Below are 16,677 nucleotides of genomic sequence, written 5' to 3' on the forward strand. Positions count from 1 at the left end.
TTTAATGGACTAGATTTTTATTAATTTATTTAAGGAAATTAACATATTAGTTCTTGGGACAAAGGCTTTGTAAAACATTACACCAAAAAGAGAAAAAACAAGCAGTCAAAAAACAGCCACTCACACAGTTCGGACCTTGTCCCATGCACACAACTTCCCCAGGAAGCTCAGGGAGAGGCCCATGGGAGAGGCCCCCATGGACAGGAGCAAGGTCGTCCATCCTTGAGTCATCAGGCCGCCCAGGCAGGGCTGTGAGGTCTGCGCCCTGTCCCAGCAGATCAAGGCACAGGGGAGCTGTGCAGCCACACAGGCTGGACACACACCCTGGAATAAGTTAAATAACAAAGCCCTAAAATCGCTAGTAACAGCATTACTACTGTTGCCCCCGGAGGCAGGCAGCAACCAAAATGTAGTGCTTGGAGATAAAGAATTGACCCCACTCCTAACCACCCGTGAAGAGGACTACAAAGGAATGTCAGTTATTGCTTCAAGGGACAAAGGTCTCAAGGACTTCCCTAAGGCATTAAGGTAAACTGAGTCCCGGTGAATTTCCGAGTCTCTTATGGGCTCTAGGCAGGACTGTCAGCTCTAAGGCTCCCCCTCCATGCTGGCCAAAGCCTGGCTGGTAGGGGGCAACTGGCAGAGTAGGAGCAGGAGGCTGGATGGGCACCTGGCCTTGAGAGCCTGGCAGGCCCATCAGGCACCTGACCCGAGGGAAGGGACAGTACTGTTCCCAGTCACAGTCTCCAGTGACAGCGATCCTCTGTGGGGGCTACCGTGGCTCTCCTCAGCGGCTCATGCAGTTTTGCACATCCACGAAGCCCAGGCGCTGCCTGCGTTTCCGCTGCTCTGTCATCTGGGGTTAAACAGATGCCTGGTCAGGCCGCCCAGCACCCCTCCCACCCTGGGCCCAGCTGCCATTCAACATTGGTGACAGGCCAGGGCCCTCAGGGTGCTGCACAGATGTCAGCTTTCAAACTTGTTCTCAATTAGTGTGTCACAAACCCCTGATTTGGTGCAGCTGCCGACCACCCCACTGCGAGAGGCGCTGCCTCAGCGTGCAATCACTGCCAGGTGTCGGGGAGGAAGCCCTGGGCAGGCGGGCATCTAGAAGCATTCAGACTCCTCACCAGCCAACCCTGGGAGGAGCTCCTAGTGGCTGGAGGAGGACAGACAGGGAGCGCCCCAATCTTCTACTTGGCTTTGTTTTCCAGGGGTCTGGGGCAAGGGTGACCCCCAGCCCAGCTCTCCACGGAGGGGACAGCATTTGGAACCTACGTTCACATCCCAAGTCAGGGAGGGGCTGCGGCACTTCACTCCCCACCACTTGATGGCTGGGGCTATCAGCAGACCCCAAAGCTAAGCAGGGGCAGGGCAGATACACACCTGCTCCTTGAGCTCATTGAGCTGGGCCGTGAGGTGGGACACCAGTTTCATGGTGGAGGTGAGCTTGTCCTGGAGAATCCGGATCTCGTTCTGCTCACCCTCGCCCTCATTGCTCACCAGGGACATGGCCCGCATCCGGGGGAACCAGTCCAAGTTCTTGTTCTGGAAGAGACCACCAGTGGGGTGAGCAGGCCTGAGCCTGGCCCACCAAGGCCTCACCTAGGAAAACAGTGTTTCCGCAGGAGGCTTTTGCCACACCCTTGATGAAATTACTTGCCAGGGATGTGTCATGGGAAAATATGAATTGACCTGGGTCCTCCCCAGCCAGAGGGAGCCCGCAGTGCAACCTCTACCACCGTGAGAGTCTGCCTTCCGTTAGACAGCCTTGTCCACAATCTGAGTCCTTTGCTGGTATCAGTGCCATCTGTTACCCACAGGTACAGCGAAGGCCTCTGCACCCAGACCCCAAGTCTCCTTCCTTCCTTCCTGACGCATGCCCCATGCTCCAGGAAGATGCCAGTCAGACAAATGGCAAATTGAGGGAGCAAACAGCTCTGCTGAGGAGGGCTGGCATCTGACACGTGTTGAGGAAAGCCACGTTTTGGGGACAGGAGAAGGGGGAGGGAGGGGCACCAGGCAGTTTTCTGGCTCTTGTTACTAGCTGTGAATTCTCAGGCCACAGATAAACCTGAACTTCAAGCACCATTCAAACTAGACTCAAGACACAAAACTCCCATTCTTCACGCCTTCTCTCCTCCATGACTGTGGAAATTAGACAATATTTGATTCCTCCAAGCCTGATACTTTAAGTTTTCCCAGGCTACCTCTTGGCATGGGAACAAGGAAGCTGCCCTCCCTCTTGACAAGCTAGAAAAGACCCCCTCATAATTCCAGCAACTCGGGAGGCTGTGGCAGAATTGCAAGTTTGAGGCCAACCTGGGCAACTTAGCAAAATCCTATCTCCAAAACCAGAAATAAATATCGCTGATGGAGCGATAGAGCACCCTGGGCTCAGCCTCCAGGACACCCAAAGAGAGAGGGAGAGGAAGAAAAAAGGCCCCTCAGAGTGCCCCACTGACCGGCAGCCCAGGAAGTGTCCCCACCCCCATCGCTGCTCACATCACCACACCCTCAGGCCCAGGGACACCCTTGCCCTTGTTTGGGTGGGCAGGTTTGCCATGGGTGTGCTTTCTCTGGACACCAGAAGAGTGAGGAGGTCCCCGCACAGCAATGGGCAGCTGGTGGGGCTCCGTGCAGCCGAGGGCTGGCTCCAGCTGCTCCTGGCTCCCTGCTGACCTCCGGCAAGTGTCTGCAGCTGTCCACACCCAGGCCTCCCAGCACAGTGCCGGCAGATGTGCCACTCTTCTCCGGGGCCCAGGGGCCGTGGGAAGCTATGGCGGGGGGGGGGGGGGGGGGGGGGGGGGGGGGGGGAGGTGCGGCCTCTGGCGCACAGCCTGTGACTTTAGGAGGCCTGGCTCAGCCCCACGCAGCCTCCGTTCTCACCTTGATCATCTGGGCCACGTAGCTCTCGGGGCCCGTGTAGTCCGTCCTGTTCTTCACTCGGACCAGCACGATGAAGTACAGGTAGTTCCACATGTTGTGCTCCAGCTTGATGTGCTCCTCAAAGGACACCGTCTTATTGTCAAACTTGTCCCTCTCCAGACCTGAGGGTGCAGAGGGTGAGAATGAAGCCATTGGCCTTCAAGAGCCATGGTGGGGCCACCCTGTGGAGGGGACAGGGCCTCTCAAGGTGGTGGGGACATTAGTTCTTTTGATGAATACTTCCAACAGCCCACCCTGGATGATTTAGGTCACTATTTAAAGCATCAGCCACTTAGTCATGGAGATCCTCCCCTGCCCAGCTGCAGCCTCCCAGCAATGGCAGCTGGGGACTTCGGGAGCAAACGCCAGAATCCTCTGAGCCCAGGGGAAGCAGAAATAGCTGGGTAAGGGATGTGTCCTGCAGGTATCAGGCCCCTCAGTCTCAGGTGGCTGGTGAGGGGACTGCCAGAGGTGGGAAAAGCACTGGACTGAAGCAAGGTCACTGATGGCTTCAGGTTCCTCATCTGTTAACTAGGAATGTTTGAAGCAATGGCTTCTGAGGCCCCCTTTCCTTGCCTTCTATCACTCAGGGCAGGAAGTGCAGGAAGGCACACTCTGTTTCAGGATAAGCGGGCAGCCATCAGACCACCCGCCCCACGGCAAGCTCTCCGGTGGGATGCAGGAAGGATAGGACTGAGGCTTCCACCCGCCTCAGAAGACAACCCGGCCCCAGGCCAACAGCTGTGCAGCACCGCGGCAGGAAGCAGGCCTCACCACAAATGAAGCACGTGGTCTTGAGAATCTCCTCCTTCTTCTGCTTCTCGCTGCGCAGGTCGGCAAAGGTGTCAATGATCACCCCAAAGATGAGGTTCAGCACAATGATGATAACGATGAAGAAGAACAGGAGGTCGTACACCACTCGGGCAGGAAAGAGGGACTCCTGCAGGGGCGAGACAGCGAGGCTGGGCCCAGCAGTCCCCAAGTCCACCCAGTCAGGACAGTGGACTCAGGCAGGGGGTCAGGGCTGTGGTAGTGGGGGCCCAGCAGAAGGAAATGAAGGCCTCTGGCTCCAGAGGCCATACGTATGGCAGTGGACCCCTGCCCCATTCCATGGAGTGAGCACTGCAACTAGAAGTCCTGAGTCTGGATCTGGGAAGAGCGGGCCCAGATGGGATGCCAGGAGGAAGCCCTGTAGCCTGGCATAGGGCTGGGCCTACAAGTCTAGGCTTGTTTCTGCCTCTAACTTTTAGTTAGGGAAGAACCAGCTCTGTCGGCCGAGAGGTACTCGGTAGTAAAGCACTTGCCTAGCATGTGCAAGGCCCTGGGTTCCATCCCCAACACTGCAAGAAAGAAAAATAACAGCTCTGCACTTCTCTGCCCCACCCTCAGGATGCCTGGCCTCACACATTCTAGAAAGCTCTGACTGGCTGGGAGGTGGCTTCTCACTCACTCCCAAGCAGCTGGGGGTGGACTGCATTCAGGAATGGCCAGCTGCCTGAGCCAAATCATGAGGCCTCCTGATGAAGCCGACTCAGCCTCCAGTCCCACCCCACCCTCACTACCACGGGCCCGCAGTGTGCCCAGCAGAGGACACAGCCTGACTCACACCTTCCCTAGCCCTGGGGCGAAGTCTGCCAAAGTCTTTCCTTGTGGCATCTACAGTGAGCTGGGGGCAGGGCAGAGGTGGGAGCTGGAGGTTGGTGGCCCAGAAAGCAGAGAAACAGGCCAACAACTGGGCGGGGCTGGGGGTGTAGCCAAGACTGAAGGTTCCAGCAAAGCCAGGCTGCTGACTGGCTCTGACCCAAGGGCAGGGCTCTTCACAGATGCTGATATGGACAGGGTTTGGGGCTAATGAATTCGTGAGTGGGGCAGAAGGTACTCACATCTTTGGAGGGCTTGCGGAGAATGTCACCCACTCCACCACCATTGCGCAGCCCGTGATTCATGACGGTAACAATGCACATCAGCAGAGTGTCACAGGCCCGCTCTGTGCTATCCAGCTCCTCATCCTCTGTGAGTGGAGAGCATGCTCAGACCCAGGCCACCTGCCTCTGCCCCAGCCCCCACCCAGACTCCCACAGACATACCGCCTTTGGGGATCTCAGGCACCGAGACCCCAGAAACACAATCCATCTGGTCCCCCTGACACGTGCCCATAAATGCAGCAGCTCCATGTGGCATCCCCAGGGGGCTGGCTATAGGGGACAAGGATGATGCCATGAGTAAGTTCAAATGCCTGGTCTTATCAGCCCCTGGGTCTGTCCCCAACATCACTTCCTCCAGAAGACCTTCCTTTATCCTGTATGCTCCCTACCGTCTGGCTACCGTGCAGGGTCTTCATGCCTCTGCCCCACTGGACCGTACACTAAGAGCAGGGAGGAATCTCTGAGCCTGGCAAGCAGGGCTAACAAACTGACAGGTCAGTAAGGGGCTTCAGCTCTCAAGCACGTGGCTCCCAAGGCTCTCCCACCCCGTCAATCAGATTGGCGTGAGCTAGACCAGTTGGGAGGTTGACTGGTGTGAGCTAGACCTCCCCAGAATCCAACAGGAGGACCAGGCAGGGAGCCTCGTGGGAATAAGCACCTCAGGTCTGTCCTGCCCTGTGTGGCCCAGTCCCTCCCCACATCCCTGCCCCACAGAGGAAGCCCCTGATACCTCTGGAGTGGTTGCCTGGCAGCCGGTCCACCTCGAGGATGAAGTCATCCTTGAGAAAGAGGAAGCCCACGATGGAGAAGAGGTAGACAAGGATGAGGGCCAGCAGGGCAGTCAGCAGGATGGAGCGGCCATTGCGAGTCACACTCTTGATGACATTGAACAGCGTCTCCTCACGGTAGATGAGGTCAAAGAGCTGCAGGGAAAGGAGGATGCCTTGAGGCGCTGGGCCAGCCAATCTCCCTGGGGACCTTGCCAACCCCCACGGGCTCCCTGGGCTCCTGGTGATTTCCAGGCTCTGCCAGTGGGGCTGGTGCTCAGACAAGAGCAACTGAGCTGAGTGGATCTGTCAGGGAGGCTTCCTGAAGGAACCCGGAGTCTAGGACCATGGAAGTGAAGGTGGCATAGGCAGCCGGATGCCACCCAGATAGGGAGAAGGACAGCCACTCAGTGCATTTGCCATGCACCCGGAAACATTCCAAGGGCTTTCCATCATTCGTTTGTTTTCATGCATTCTCATAATGATTCTAGAAGGTAGAGGCTGTTATCTCCATCTTACAGATAGGGAAACTGAGCCACGGGCAGCTAAGAAACTTTTCCAAAGTTACACAGCTAGGAGCTGCCAAGCCGGCATGCAGGCCCATGGTCCGGCTCCCTAGTCCAGGCCTGTCCCTCCCTGTACAGGGGAGCTGGGGCAGATGGGGGCCAGGCTGGAGTCAGGTGGAGAAAGACTTGAAAATCCTCCCAGCCCAGAAGCAAAAGGGCTGACAGACTGGTGCTGGGGAACCCCTCGCACCAGAGAAGCCCCTCAACACCTCCCCACCCCTACCCAGCTCTGCCCGCCCAGCAGGCTCACCAGGATGCTATAGAAGAGCTCATGGGCGAAGAGGCCAAGGACACTAGTCAGGATGTAGCCCACGTGGTAGAGGAACTCCATGTCCATGACCATGGCCTTATAGCCCCTGATGAAGGTGCCACGGTTGCCCACGAAGCTCACCACAAACACGATCTTGTTGGTCAGCTGGGGGCAAGGACAGGGCATGAAGGTCAGTGACCCACCACCTACCTGGACTGTCCACCCCTGCCTCCATGCTCGCCCCATGCCCGAAGCAGAGGCTGGGGTCCAGTGTGGTGAATAGGAGCTGACCCTGCTCAGCGTGGGAGGTGCCGCTTGATGAAATGGTTTCCAAAAATGCACCTGGGATCCTGGGACTCAGAACAGAAGAAAAGCCCCTTGGGTCCTCCAGCTCCAGGAAGAAACTGAGGTTTAGGTAAAGGAAGATGTGGGCAGAGAGACCTCCCTGGCTTTTACAGTGCCTTGATCAAGACACTTTATTTCCATGTGTCAGGAAATCATCATAATATATGAATCTTTGGCAGTAGCTTTGGGCTGTGTAGAGCCAGCACACAGCATGACAGCCCTGAAGCCACTACTCCAAAGTGCTTCCTGTCTGGCTGTCTCTCTCAGTGCCAGATGCCCCCAGTCGCCGAGGGACAGAAGGTACAGAATAGACCCAAGTGCTGGTCTATAATGAGCCTGGGACCCAACAAAGAAGAGGTGCATGGAGCAGAGCGGCAGCTGGGGACAGCAGGCCAGCGTCTGTTCTGATTAGAGGAGGGGCCCCTTCAGCACTCACGTTGAGGGCACCCAGGATGTTGAGTGTGGGCCCAATGCCCAGGTAGTAGATGGAGCGCAGGATGAGCGCCACGATCAGGGGACGGATGCTGTAGCGCTTGGTGAACAGCGCCGCGATGGAGAAGCAGATGAGGATCCAGAAGAGCAGCGAGATGAGTGGGGAGCCCAGCACACCTAGGGGCCGGCAAGCGGGGTGAGTGGGGCTCGCTCAAGCCCACTGTGGCCCTGATGCGGGCCCAAGGGACCCAAGCCTCTCCCTGTTCTAAGTTCCGGTTGCCTGGTTTTAGTCTCCTCCTTTACTCCTGCATTCTGGGGCCTCATGGAGGTATCCTACCCAGCTGCAGCCACCAGGTCTGGCTTCTGGCTCACATCATCCCGTGTACATGTGCATGTGTCCATGTGCCACCTCCATGAGACCAAAGATCCTGCCTATCCCTTGGGCCACACCTGACTCCCCATGATGGTCTGTGAGCCCAGAGGGCAGTGCAGGGTGCTTCCTCCCCTTCTGCATGTGGTTCCCTTGGAGCCTGGCTGGCCCTGAGGCTCTGGCCTAGCCCAGGAGGGCCCGGGTGACTGGCCCCTGGTCCTCACCTGTGGACGCTCCCTCCACATAAGGGTAAAAGAAGGCAATGATGATGTTGATAAACACGGCCAAGTTGAAGGAGATGCTGCCCCACAGGGTCATGCGGCGGGAGAACCAGTAGATCAGGGGCATGCCTGGGGGGAGGGTGTGGCACGCTGGTGGAAGGGGGTCTCTGACTGATACCTGCCCACCCTAAGCTCCAGGCCCCACTCTGGAGAGAGATGTGATTGGAAGAGCCCCTCCAGAGTGGGGGTGGGGTGCAAGGGAGGCCTAGGAGCATCGGCACGGGGCGTGGGGACCACCTGCCCTGCCCCGCCAGGTCTTACTGCGGAGCTTGCGCTGCCATTCCATCTCATTGTGCAGGAAGGAGGACTGGTCAAAGAAGTCGCTCACTTTGCTGCCCTGCTCATCCTGCTCGGTCGTGGTGAAGAGCCGATGCTTGGTCTCCTCCGTCAAGAACTGGCAGATGCCAGGCACTGGGAACACGATCTGCTCCATGCTGCGGTCCTGCCTCACGATCTGGGCACACACAGGCCCAGAGTCACACCTGGGCTGAGGCCCTCCCTCACCCTAGTCCCAATGCCCTCAGGCCTTACCTCGATCTGCGAGGTGTGGTTCTCATAGTAGGCCAAGGGGTCCTCCTCCTCCTCCTGCGCAGGCGCTGAGGACTTGAGCATCTGGGACAGCTGCTTGTTGTTGAGGCTCAGCTGAGGTCAGGGAGGGTGCCCACGTCAGTCCCCACGGCACCCATAGCCAGGTCTGGCACCCAACCCCAACCTGCCAGACCTGGCTCCGATCCCAACTACACCCCAGGGAATTCCCCCAACCCCCACAGCAATCCAGGCCAAGCCCACCCTCTAGGACCCAGCTCAGAGCATCTGGAAGTAAGAGTCACACCGGAGAACCTTACAGGTCAATCGGCACCTTCAGTCGGGTCTAGGTGCGACCAGACCCAGACCCACTCCAGATGCGCACAGGTCTTGCTCATACTTTTTTTTTTTTTTTTTTTTTCAGTTCTGGGATTGAACCCAGAGGTGCTGTACCAGAGCTACATCCCCATTTTTTTTTTTTTTTAATTTTGAGACAGCGTCTTGCTAAATTTCTGAGGTTGGCCTTGATCTTACATTCCTCCTGCCTTAGCCTCCAGAATCACGGCTCCATGTTGCCCACCTTGCTTCTACTTTTAAATCTAGGTTTCACCCCTGGCCCTCTGGCCAACTCCCGCCCCAAGCCTTGCCCCCAAATTGTAGCCCAACTCAGATCCAAGCTCCTCCCTAGTACCAAGCCACTCTTGGTTCTAGGCCCCATACCTTGCCCTTTCCAAATTCCCACTTCTGCCCTCACCCGGGCCTGGCCCCAATCTCCCGAGGCCATGCCCCTAGGCCTAAGCCCCACCCAACCCTACCTTCCCCACTGCACCCACCATGGAAGAGATGCCCTCAGCCTCCTCCTCTTGGATGCGCCTCACGGGCCTCAGCAGGTGCTGCAGCTGTTTGTTGTGCCTGGAAAGCTAAGCAGAGTGCAGCGCAGTTACCAGTTACCAGCAGGGTCCCTGGGGGCGTGACCGCAGGGGCGGAGCCAAGTGGGGCCTGTACCTGGAGGGCCAGGATGTAGATGTTGTGGCCCACTTCGCGTGGGCTCACCTCCGAATTCTCCCGCTCCTCTTCCTGCAGGTAGGCCTTCTTGATGACGTCCACCTGGAGGGGCAGCACTGCTTAAAGGCCCGCCTCCTGCCCAGTACACCCCGCCCAGTCCCGTTGTCCCACCTGCCTGCCTCACCAGCTCCTGGGGCCGCAGGCTAATGAGGATGCGCTCGGCGTTTTCACTGTCATGCCGGCTCTCCATCAGAGCCAGGAGCAGCTTGGAGGCATTGTCCTGGGTGGAGAGGGCCAAGGAAGCAGGCCACAGTCTAAGGGCACCCCCCACACCCTATAACCATTTCCTCAAACTACCTCCAGTCCCCAAGATGTGCCATGACCTTCCCATCCCCCACCCCAGGCCTGTCTCCACCCCACCCCGTGAAAAACACACACAAACCCAGAAAGCAGGCAAGTCCCACACACTTGTGCACAGGCATCAGCCTAGGCACGCTCACATGGGCCTGCCACGGGCCCCACCTTGAGTTGCAGCACCAGATCCATCCGGTACTTGCACAGGGGGCTGATGTCATTGAGAATCAGTGCAGTAATGATGTCTATGCCATTGGACTCGTGTGTCACGATGCAGGTCTAAAGGAAGCAGTGAGAGACAGAGGCTCCAGACCCCTAGGAATTGTGGTGGCTTCAGAGGCCTCAGCCTCTCTCCCTGCCCCAGCCCACTCCACCCACCTACACATTTACCTGCCACCCCAACTGCCGCTCACCTGGCCAGGGCAGCTCACCTGGTTCTCGTGGCAGGGGCCCTGGCAGTACTCAGTGAGGGTCTCCAAGGTCTGGATCACAAGGCCCACATTGTCCTCATTGATGTAGAGCCCCAGCAGCCCCAGGCCCCCAGTGGTGCTGCCACACATGATGTCCAGGAACTGCAGCGTCTCACACACCAGGTTGTAGTTGGTCTTGTTGTTCTGACAGCGCAGGAAGTTCTGCAGACATAGATGGGGTGGGCATGGCATTCTCTAGCAGCTGGGGGGAGGCCAGATGACCCACACCAGCCACGGTGCGCAGCCAGGTAGCAGGCAGACCCCCGGACTGGCTGGGTGGAGGGGCGGGGCAGGTGCAGGCCAGGTGCTCACCTGCAGGTCGCGGTTGTGGTTCTCACACAGCAGCTGTAGGAAGCGCAGGATGGGCTGCATGATGAGCACGGACATGCCCATCTCGTTGTTCTGCACGCGCTCACCCACCTCGTGCCCCCGGCCCAGGCTGGTGCCCAGGGAATAGCGGTACGAGGAGCCAGGCATGGAGAAGGAGGCCACGCGGCCTGCAGGGGAGACCAGGTGAGGCTGGGCTACTGGGAGCCGCCAGCCCCTCACCTGAGCCCCCTGCCATGCACATCTTGTTCTATGCCCTCCCATCACACACCCTGTGGCCCTGCCTTGCACCCCTGACCTTTGGTGGTGGGGTCTGCTGGCTCACGGTCCTCGCGTGACTGGCTGCCCAGGTCATTCATGTTGACAGCCACTGTGGATTTGGTCTCCTGCTGGGCCCGCTTCATGCGGTCATGGAGGACCTTGAAGAAGCGCTCTGACTTCTTGTCACTTGTCATCAGGTTATAGAAGGACTTCTGGAGGTGGACATTGGAGGGAAGCAGCCTTAGCACTGGGCCTGGCTCTAAGTGGCCCTGGGTCAGGCCTCAAGTGCTCCACCCTGTGCTGTAAGGCAGGACACAGACATGTCCAAAGCACACTGAGGCAGGGAAGCAGAGGCACTCTGCCCTGTGACTGAGGCTGGCATAGTGGGCAGGGTCATCAGAGGGGGACGGGGAAGGGCCAAAGGGCCAAACTGCTGCAGCTGCAATGCTGGAGGCCTGCACGCCCTCCTCAGCTCCTGCAGCTGCCTTTAGCTCCCGCATCTGCCCCCCACAGCAGCCAGAGGACTCCTTTGAAATCTAAGTCATGTCCCTGCTCTGCCTGAAACCCAGGAGAGGCTCCATGTCCCCCTAAGAAAAGTCATGGCCTCCTGGTGCCCATGAAGCCTCGTGATGGCCGCCACCTCCTCCACCTCTTCACACCCTTGCACAGGTGCCCCTCCACCCAGAGGCTCTTCCCCGCTGTCCACATGCTCACCTCAGGTCCCTATTCCTTCCCCACTGAGGCCTTGCCCGCCACTCCCTTTAACACAATCCCATGCCTGCACCCCACAGCCCCTGGCCTGAGCCATGTCCTCCAGACTGCATGCGGTTAATTATTGCCTGTGTCCCCTCTAGGATGCAAGCACCAAGAGAACACAGATTTTGTCCTTTCGCTGTAAATCCTCAGTGTCTAGAACACTGCCAGGCACACAGATGGTGCTCAGTGATGACTTATCAATGGTGAATGATGGATGGATGGATGAGGCTGAGCAGAGGGGCCTGTGGAGGAGCCAGACCTGGGGTTGGGCTCGGAGGCTGAGGATGCAGGAGAGGAGGGAGGGAGGATGGAGGGACTCGGGGGTGGGGTAGTGAGGCCACAGCTCAGGCCTGGCTCAGGGAGACAGGGGTGCACATGGGGGAGGTGGAGCCACCATGGGTGGCCACCAGCACCAGGCCTGCAACCAAAGCCCCCAGCCTCAGTGACCCACCTCCCCCATAGCACATGCCACCCAAAGGAGGCAGAAGTGCAGTCGTGCCCACTGCACACCTGGATCTCGGTGTTGCCCCCGTCCAGCAGGCGGATGGCCAGACCAATGCTCTCCTGGAAGATCTTCTCATTCTTGGTGCTGGTGATGAGGTCGCACACCAGCTTGGTGGCCCCCTCCTTGTCCAGCCGGCATTGGGTGGCAGCGATTGCTGACCAGTCTTGGTCCAGGCCTGGGGGGGGGCGCTCACTTGAGGGAAAGCTGGTGGGCAGGGGTGGGGTGGGGGAAGGGCCCAGGACTGGGTGAACAGGCCACCCAGAGACAGAGTAGGAGAAGGCAGCACTGACCAGTGCCCATGGGGTCCGGGAGGTCCCCTCGAGAGCTGGACTTCCGGTTCTGGAGGTAGTTTTGTAGCAGCATCTTGCGTAGCTGGTTGCCCTGTGGGAGGACGGGAGTGAGGCTCCAGGGTGGCCGGCACCCTCTGGCTCTGGCCTGCCTGGCAGCCGGCCGCCCCAGCGCTCGCCCCCGGCCCGGCACTCACCCGGTCCCCGTACTTGTTCTTCTTGAGCAGCATTTGCTGCAGGGTCCGCAGCACCTTGATGCACAGCTTCTCCTCTGACTCCATGAGGTCCTTCGTGTGCTGGATCAGCCTGGACCAGCGAGACGGGTGGCTCAGGGCAGCCCAGGCCGCCTCCCTCCAGCCACGTCCCCAGCCAGGGCCCAGGCAGGAACACGCCCCAGGCCCTGTGACCCTCTGGGCCCATCGGGTCCCCACCAGAGCCCTCCCAGCCCGGTCACTGTGCCACTGCTGTCCCAGCGTCCGCTCACTTGGACAGGAAGCCCCCACTCTCACAGCGCTGATAGGCCTCGCTGCCCTCCAGGAAGAGCAGCTCAGGCCAGTGCAGGACGTCGACCAGCACAGACAGCTCGGCCTGCACCAGGGGCTTCAGCCTCTCCTCCAGGGCTGTGATGATGTCCTGGGAGGGCCAGGTAGGGTCACCATCAGGCCCAAGAGACACTCAACGCTTGACCACCACTCCCCCAACCCAAACACCAAACAGCCCCACAAACGGCCCTGCATCTGAGAGGCCCTCGGCCCCCACACTCCCTGAAAAAGCATGAACTCTGCACAGAGCACCTGGCTGAGATCCCCAAGACCTGGCTTATCTCCTTCTTCTAGCTCTGTGTGGCCTTGGACAAACTCCTTGCCCTCTCTGAGCCTCAGTCTCCTGTCAAGTGGGGATAACAACCCTCTACGCTCCCTTACCAGCCAGCAAGGCAGAACTGTGCGGCATAATTAGGAAGGTGCTGTCAGGACAAGGGGTGGTTCAATCCCCTCTAGGAGCCCGGCCCCACCCACAGGCCCCTGGGCTCTCCTGAGACCTCAGTCCCTGGTCACAGGGTGCTGCCCTTCCTAGGATGCCAGGCAACCCGCTCCCACCTGCAGCTTCTCGATGATGTTCTTGTAGTCCCACTGGTTGGCAGTGGGGGTGACCCGGGGGAAGGCCCGCGTGGCCGACTTGTAGTTCGAGGCATTCCGCTGGGCTGCGGCCGCACAGCTGGCTCCACTGCTGAGCAGCGAGCTGATGTGGGCGTCCAGGTCCATGGGCAGCGAGATGGCCCGGCCTTTGGCTGGGGGAGGGGGAGGGGCTGGAGGCCAGGCTCAGGGCAACCCAGACCAAGGCGCAGGGTCCCACCCTGGCTCCCCCGAGGGTCGGGGTGCTTGCTCTCCTCCCCTTTGTGGGTAAAAAGACAGTTTCTGCCTCTGATTCCACCCTGACCCCTCTCTCCTCCCTCCCGCCTTCTGCTGCCTCTTTTCCACTTGTTCCTAACCATAGACGGGCCTCTCTCCTGGCTGAGACACACACACACACTCTCTCTCACTGGGGAATGTCACTGTGTTTTCCTCTGAGGAGCTGACTCAGAGGAGAAAACTGCTTCTCTCTATTGCGGGGATGCCAGGTAGACACCCAGAAGGACTTCCAGAGAACCACCTGGGAGCAGGTGATGGGAGAGGTTAGGGTTGGGTGCTAACCATGAGGGCAGGTGCCCCTGTGGCGAGAGGAGGGGACGGGTGGCCTGGAGCGGCCAGCCTGGCACACTCACCCACCATGGCGAGGGTGCGGATGCAGGCCTCCACAGAGCCCTTGTGCTGCTGCTGCAGCCAGGGGCACTCGAGCAGCCGCGTGGTGGACTGCAGCAGCTGCACCACGATCGTCTGGTGCGTCTGCAAGAGGCCACACAACCACTGCTGCAGCTCAGCCCACCCCACCCGGGAAGACCCAGGCCCAGTGACCAGAGTCCACAGAGAATGGGCACCAGTGGAAGGTCAGGGCCTTCACTAGCCACCACATACATCTGTGCCCAATAGAAAGTCATCCCCCTTCCCTTCAGCAGTGAGCAACCTGCCCAACTGTACACAGCAGCCCTGAGTTACTCCATAAGGGGCAAGCCTGAGGCTTACCCTTCTGTTCCTTTAAAAAATTCTTTTTGTTACTAATTTCTTTTTTGGTGGTGCTGAAGACTGAACTCAGGGCCTTGCACATGTTAGGCAAGCAGTCTTCCACTGAGCTACATCTCCAGTCTCCAAAAATTCTTAAATAAATTAATGGGAAAAAACAGCCAGGTGCCGTGGTGCATGCATGTGATCGCAGCAGCTCAGGAGGCTGAGGCAGGAGGATTGCAAGTTCAAAGCCAGCCTCAGCAAAAGCAAGGTGCTAACCAACTCAGGGCTGGGATGTGGTTCAGTGGTCAAGTGCCCCTGGGTTCAATGCCTGGTACCCCCACCCCAAAAAAAGGGATGTATTTGCATAGCTCAGAGCAAAGGTGACTAGAAGGCATGCTTTGAAAAGGCTCTTCCCCACCCATCCTTGTCCCACAGTCCCCATCTCCCCACTGTCCTGGGGCTAATCGGAGTTAGGAAAGACTGAGAAAATTTACCAGAGTCTCATGATCTTAAAGGGGTCCCAAGGCCAAAATAAATGTGCGTCAAAATAAAATCAGCCTTGCTCGGGGGCAGGACCCACATTTTATTTATTTACTGCTCTTCTGAGATTATCTTCATCCCATCCAGCCCAAGAACAGTGGCTCCCCTGGCTTCCTACATACCCTCCAGCACTAAGCATCTGGGTAGTGCGTCAGGAGCCTTCCTCAGGGGAACCAGGCTCCCTTTCCTTCAAGGGACTTGGGACTGAGGACTGGCTCCCACCTAGAGTCAGGGATAATGAGGGACTCTGACTCTCAGTGAATCAAGTCAGACATCTCAGCTGGCTCTAGAGCTTTCCCCGGGGAGAACCAGAGAGACTGCAGAAGGCTGTCTGCCTACTTCCAGTCTAGGGGCACCACCGTCAAGCAGCCAGCACAAGACCTCCACCAGCCAGCCCACCCTGACGTCCAGTGATCAAGCCCACCTTGTCTTTGGTGAGTAAGTGCCACCAGCTATCCCCTGTCACCCCGGAACCCTGTGCACCTATTAAACTTAGGAATTCCTGTTCAATAGCTCATTTCTCACTATAATTCCTGACCCAGAAACTATGAGGTAATAAATAGGTGATGCTTTAACAGAGTTTGGGGGTAACTTGTTACACAGTATAGCTAGCTAATATACTTACATATCTTCTTGCTATTTCTTTACACATCACAGGCAACAACAACAACTCTGGGTGGGGGAGGGGCAGTTTGTTGATTTTGTTTTGTTGGGGTTTTTTTGTTTGTTTGTTTGATTTGGTACCAGGGATCGAACCCAGGGGTGCTCTACCCTGAGCCACATCTCCAGCCCCTTTCTATTTTTTATTTTGAGACAGGGCCTCGCTAAGTTGCTGAGGCTGACTTTGAAACTTGTGATCTTCCTGTCTCAGCCTCACAACTCACAGGCATGCGCCAAACTCTGTTCTTGCCCCACTTCCCTACACCAAGGCCACCAAGACCACGCAGCGGCGAGAGAGGCTCACCTGCAGCGAGGTGCTGTTCTCCGAGAACGGGGAGCTAAAGAAGGCACTGATGGTGTCCAGCACCACAGTGAGCACATACTTCTCCAGGATGGGGTCTGCCAGGCGCTTCTCCCGCTTGCTGCAGACCTGGGGGAGGACAGAGAGATCCCGGCAGTCCACACAGGGGTCCCTGCACCCCCTGTGGGAGGCTGCCCCAGCCCCCCGGCCCCCACAGGGACAGACCCGCGCCATGTCCAGGGTGAAGCTCTCGAAGAGTGTCCAGATGTGGTTGCTGGTATAGATCTCCTTCATCTCCACCTCCGTGTCCACATAGCAGTGGTTCACGAAGTTCACGTAGGCCATCTTCACCTGGGCAGCGGGGCCGGAGGGGTTGAGAGGGAGCAGGGCCAGGCCCAGGCTCTCCCGTTCCGCCTCTGGGCTCCCCGTTCCGGTCTGCCTCACTCCCTACCTTCACGCCCCTTTCCCTGTCCCACCCAGACAGGAGGGAACGGCTCCTGAGCCTGGCTCTACCACCCCTGCCAGGCTCCCAGCCCGCGGGCCCCCACCTCGGTGATGCAGTCCTCGTGGGTCACCACAGACACCACGTCCTCCAGAGGCAGCAGGGAGGTGCACTTGATCTCGGTGTAGACGTTCTTGCCCTCGGCACAGGCAGCCAGCAGGTCCACCAGGGAGATGTGGTACATGAGGGGGCTGTGGTCCTCCACGCCATCTCGGGCA

General features: G+C 58.3%; 1 protein-coding gene across 1 annotated transcript in view; it reads right to left on the bottom strand.

Annotated features, from left to right (window-relative positions):
- Positions 1 to 10: 10 nt before the first annotated feature.
- The window catches only part of ITPR3 (inositol 1,4,5-trisphosphate receptor type 3), an 88,594-nt gene continuing 71,927 nt past the window's right edge, over positions 11 to 16,677 (bottom strand). The window contains 24 exon segments of the mRNA XM_079147292.1: positions 11 to 856; positions 1,387 to 1,548; positions 2,890 to 3,050; positions 3,703 to 3,868; positions 4,812 to 4,939; positions 5,016 to 5,123; positions 5,584 to 5,776; positions 6,437 to 6,601; positions 7,218 to 7,390; positions 7,808 to 7,933; positions 8,126 to 8,318; positions 8,396 to 8,506; positions 9,223 to 9,309; positions 9,395 to 9,496; positions 9,579 to 9,674; positions 9,917 to 10,027; positions 10,180 to 10,380; positions 10,531 to 10,715; positions 10,844 to 11,018; positions 12,073 to 12,242; positions 12,358 to 12,448; positions 12,552 to 12,660; positions 12,839 to 12,987; positions 13,452 to 13,642. Coding sequence (XP_079003418.1) covers positions 788 to 856; positions 1,387 to 1,548; positions 2,890 to 3,050; positions 3,703 to 3,868; positions 4,812 to 4,939; positions 5,016 to 5,123; positions 5,584 to 5,776; positions 6,437 to 6,601; positions 7,218 to 7,390; positions 7,808 to 7,933; positions 8,126 to 8,318; positions 8,396 to 8,506; positions 9,223 to 9,309; positions 9,395 to 9,496; positions 9,579 to 9,674; positions 9,917 to 10,027; positions 10,180 to 10,380; positions 10,531 to 10,715; positions 10,844 to 11,018; positions 12,073 to 12,242; positions 12,358 to 12,448; positions 12,552 to 12,660; positions 12,839 to 12,987; positions 13,452 to 13,642 — 3,422 coding nt within the window. The 3' untranslated portion in view covers positions 11 to 787.

This window comes from Sciurus vulgaris (assembly GCF_902686455.1).
Source record: "Sciurus vulgaris genome assembly, chromosome: 7".
NCBI classification, from domain to species: domain Eukaryota; kingdom Metazoa; phylum Chordata; class Mammalia; order Rodentia; family Sciuridae; genus Sciurus; species Sciurus vulgaris.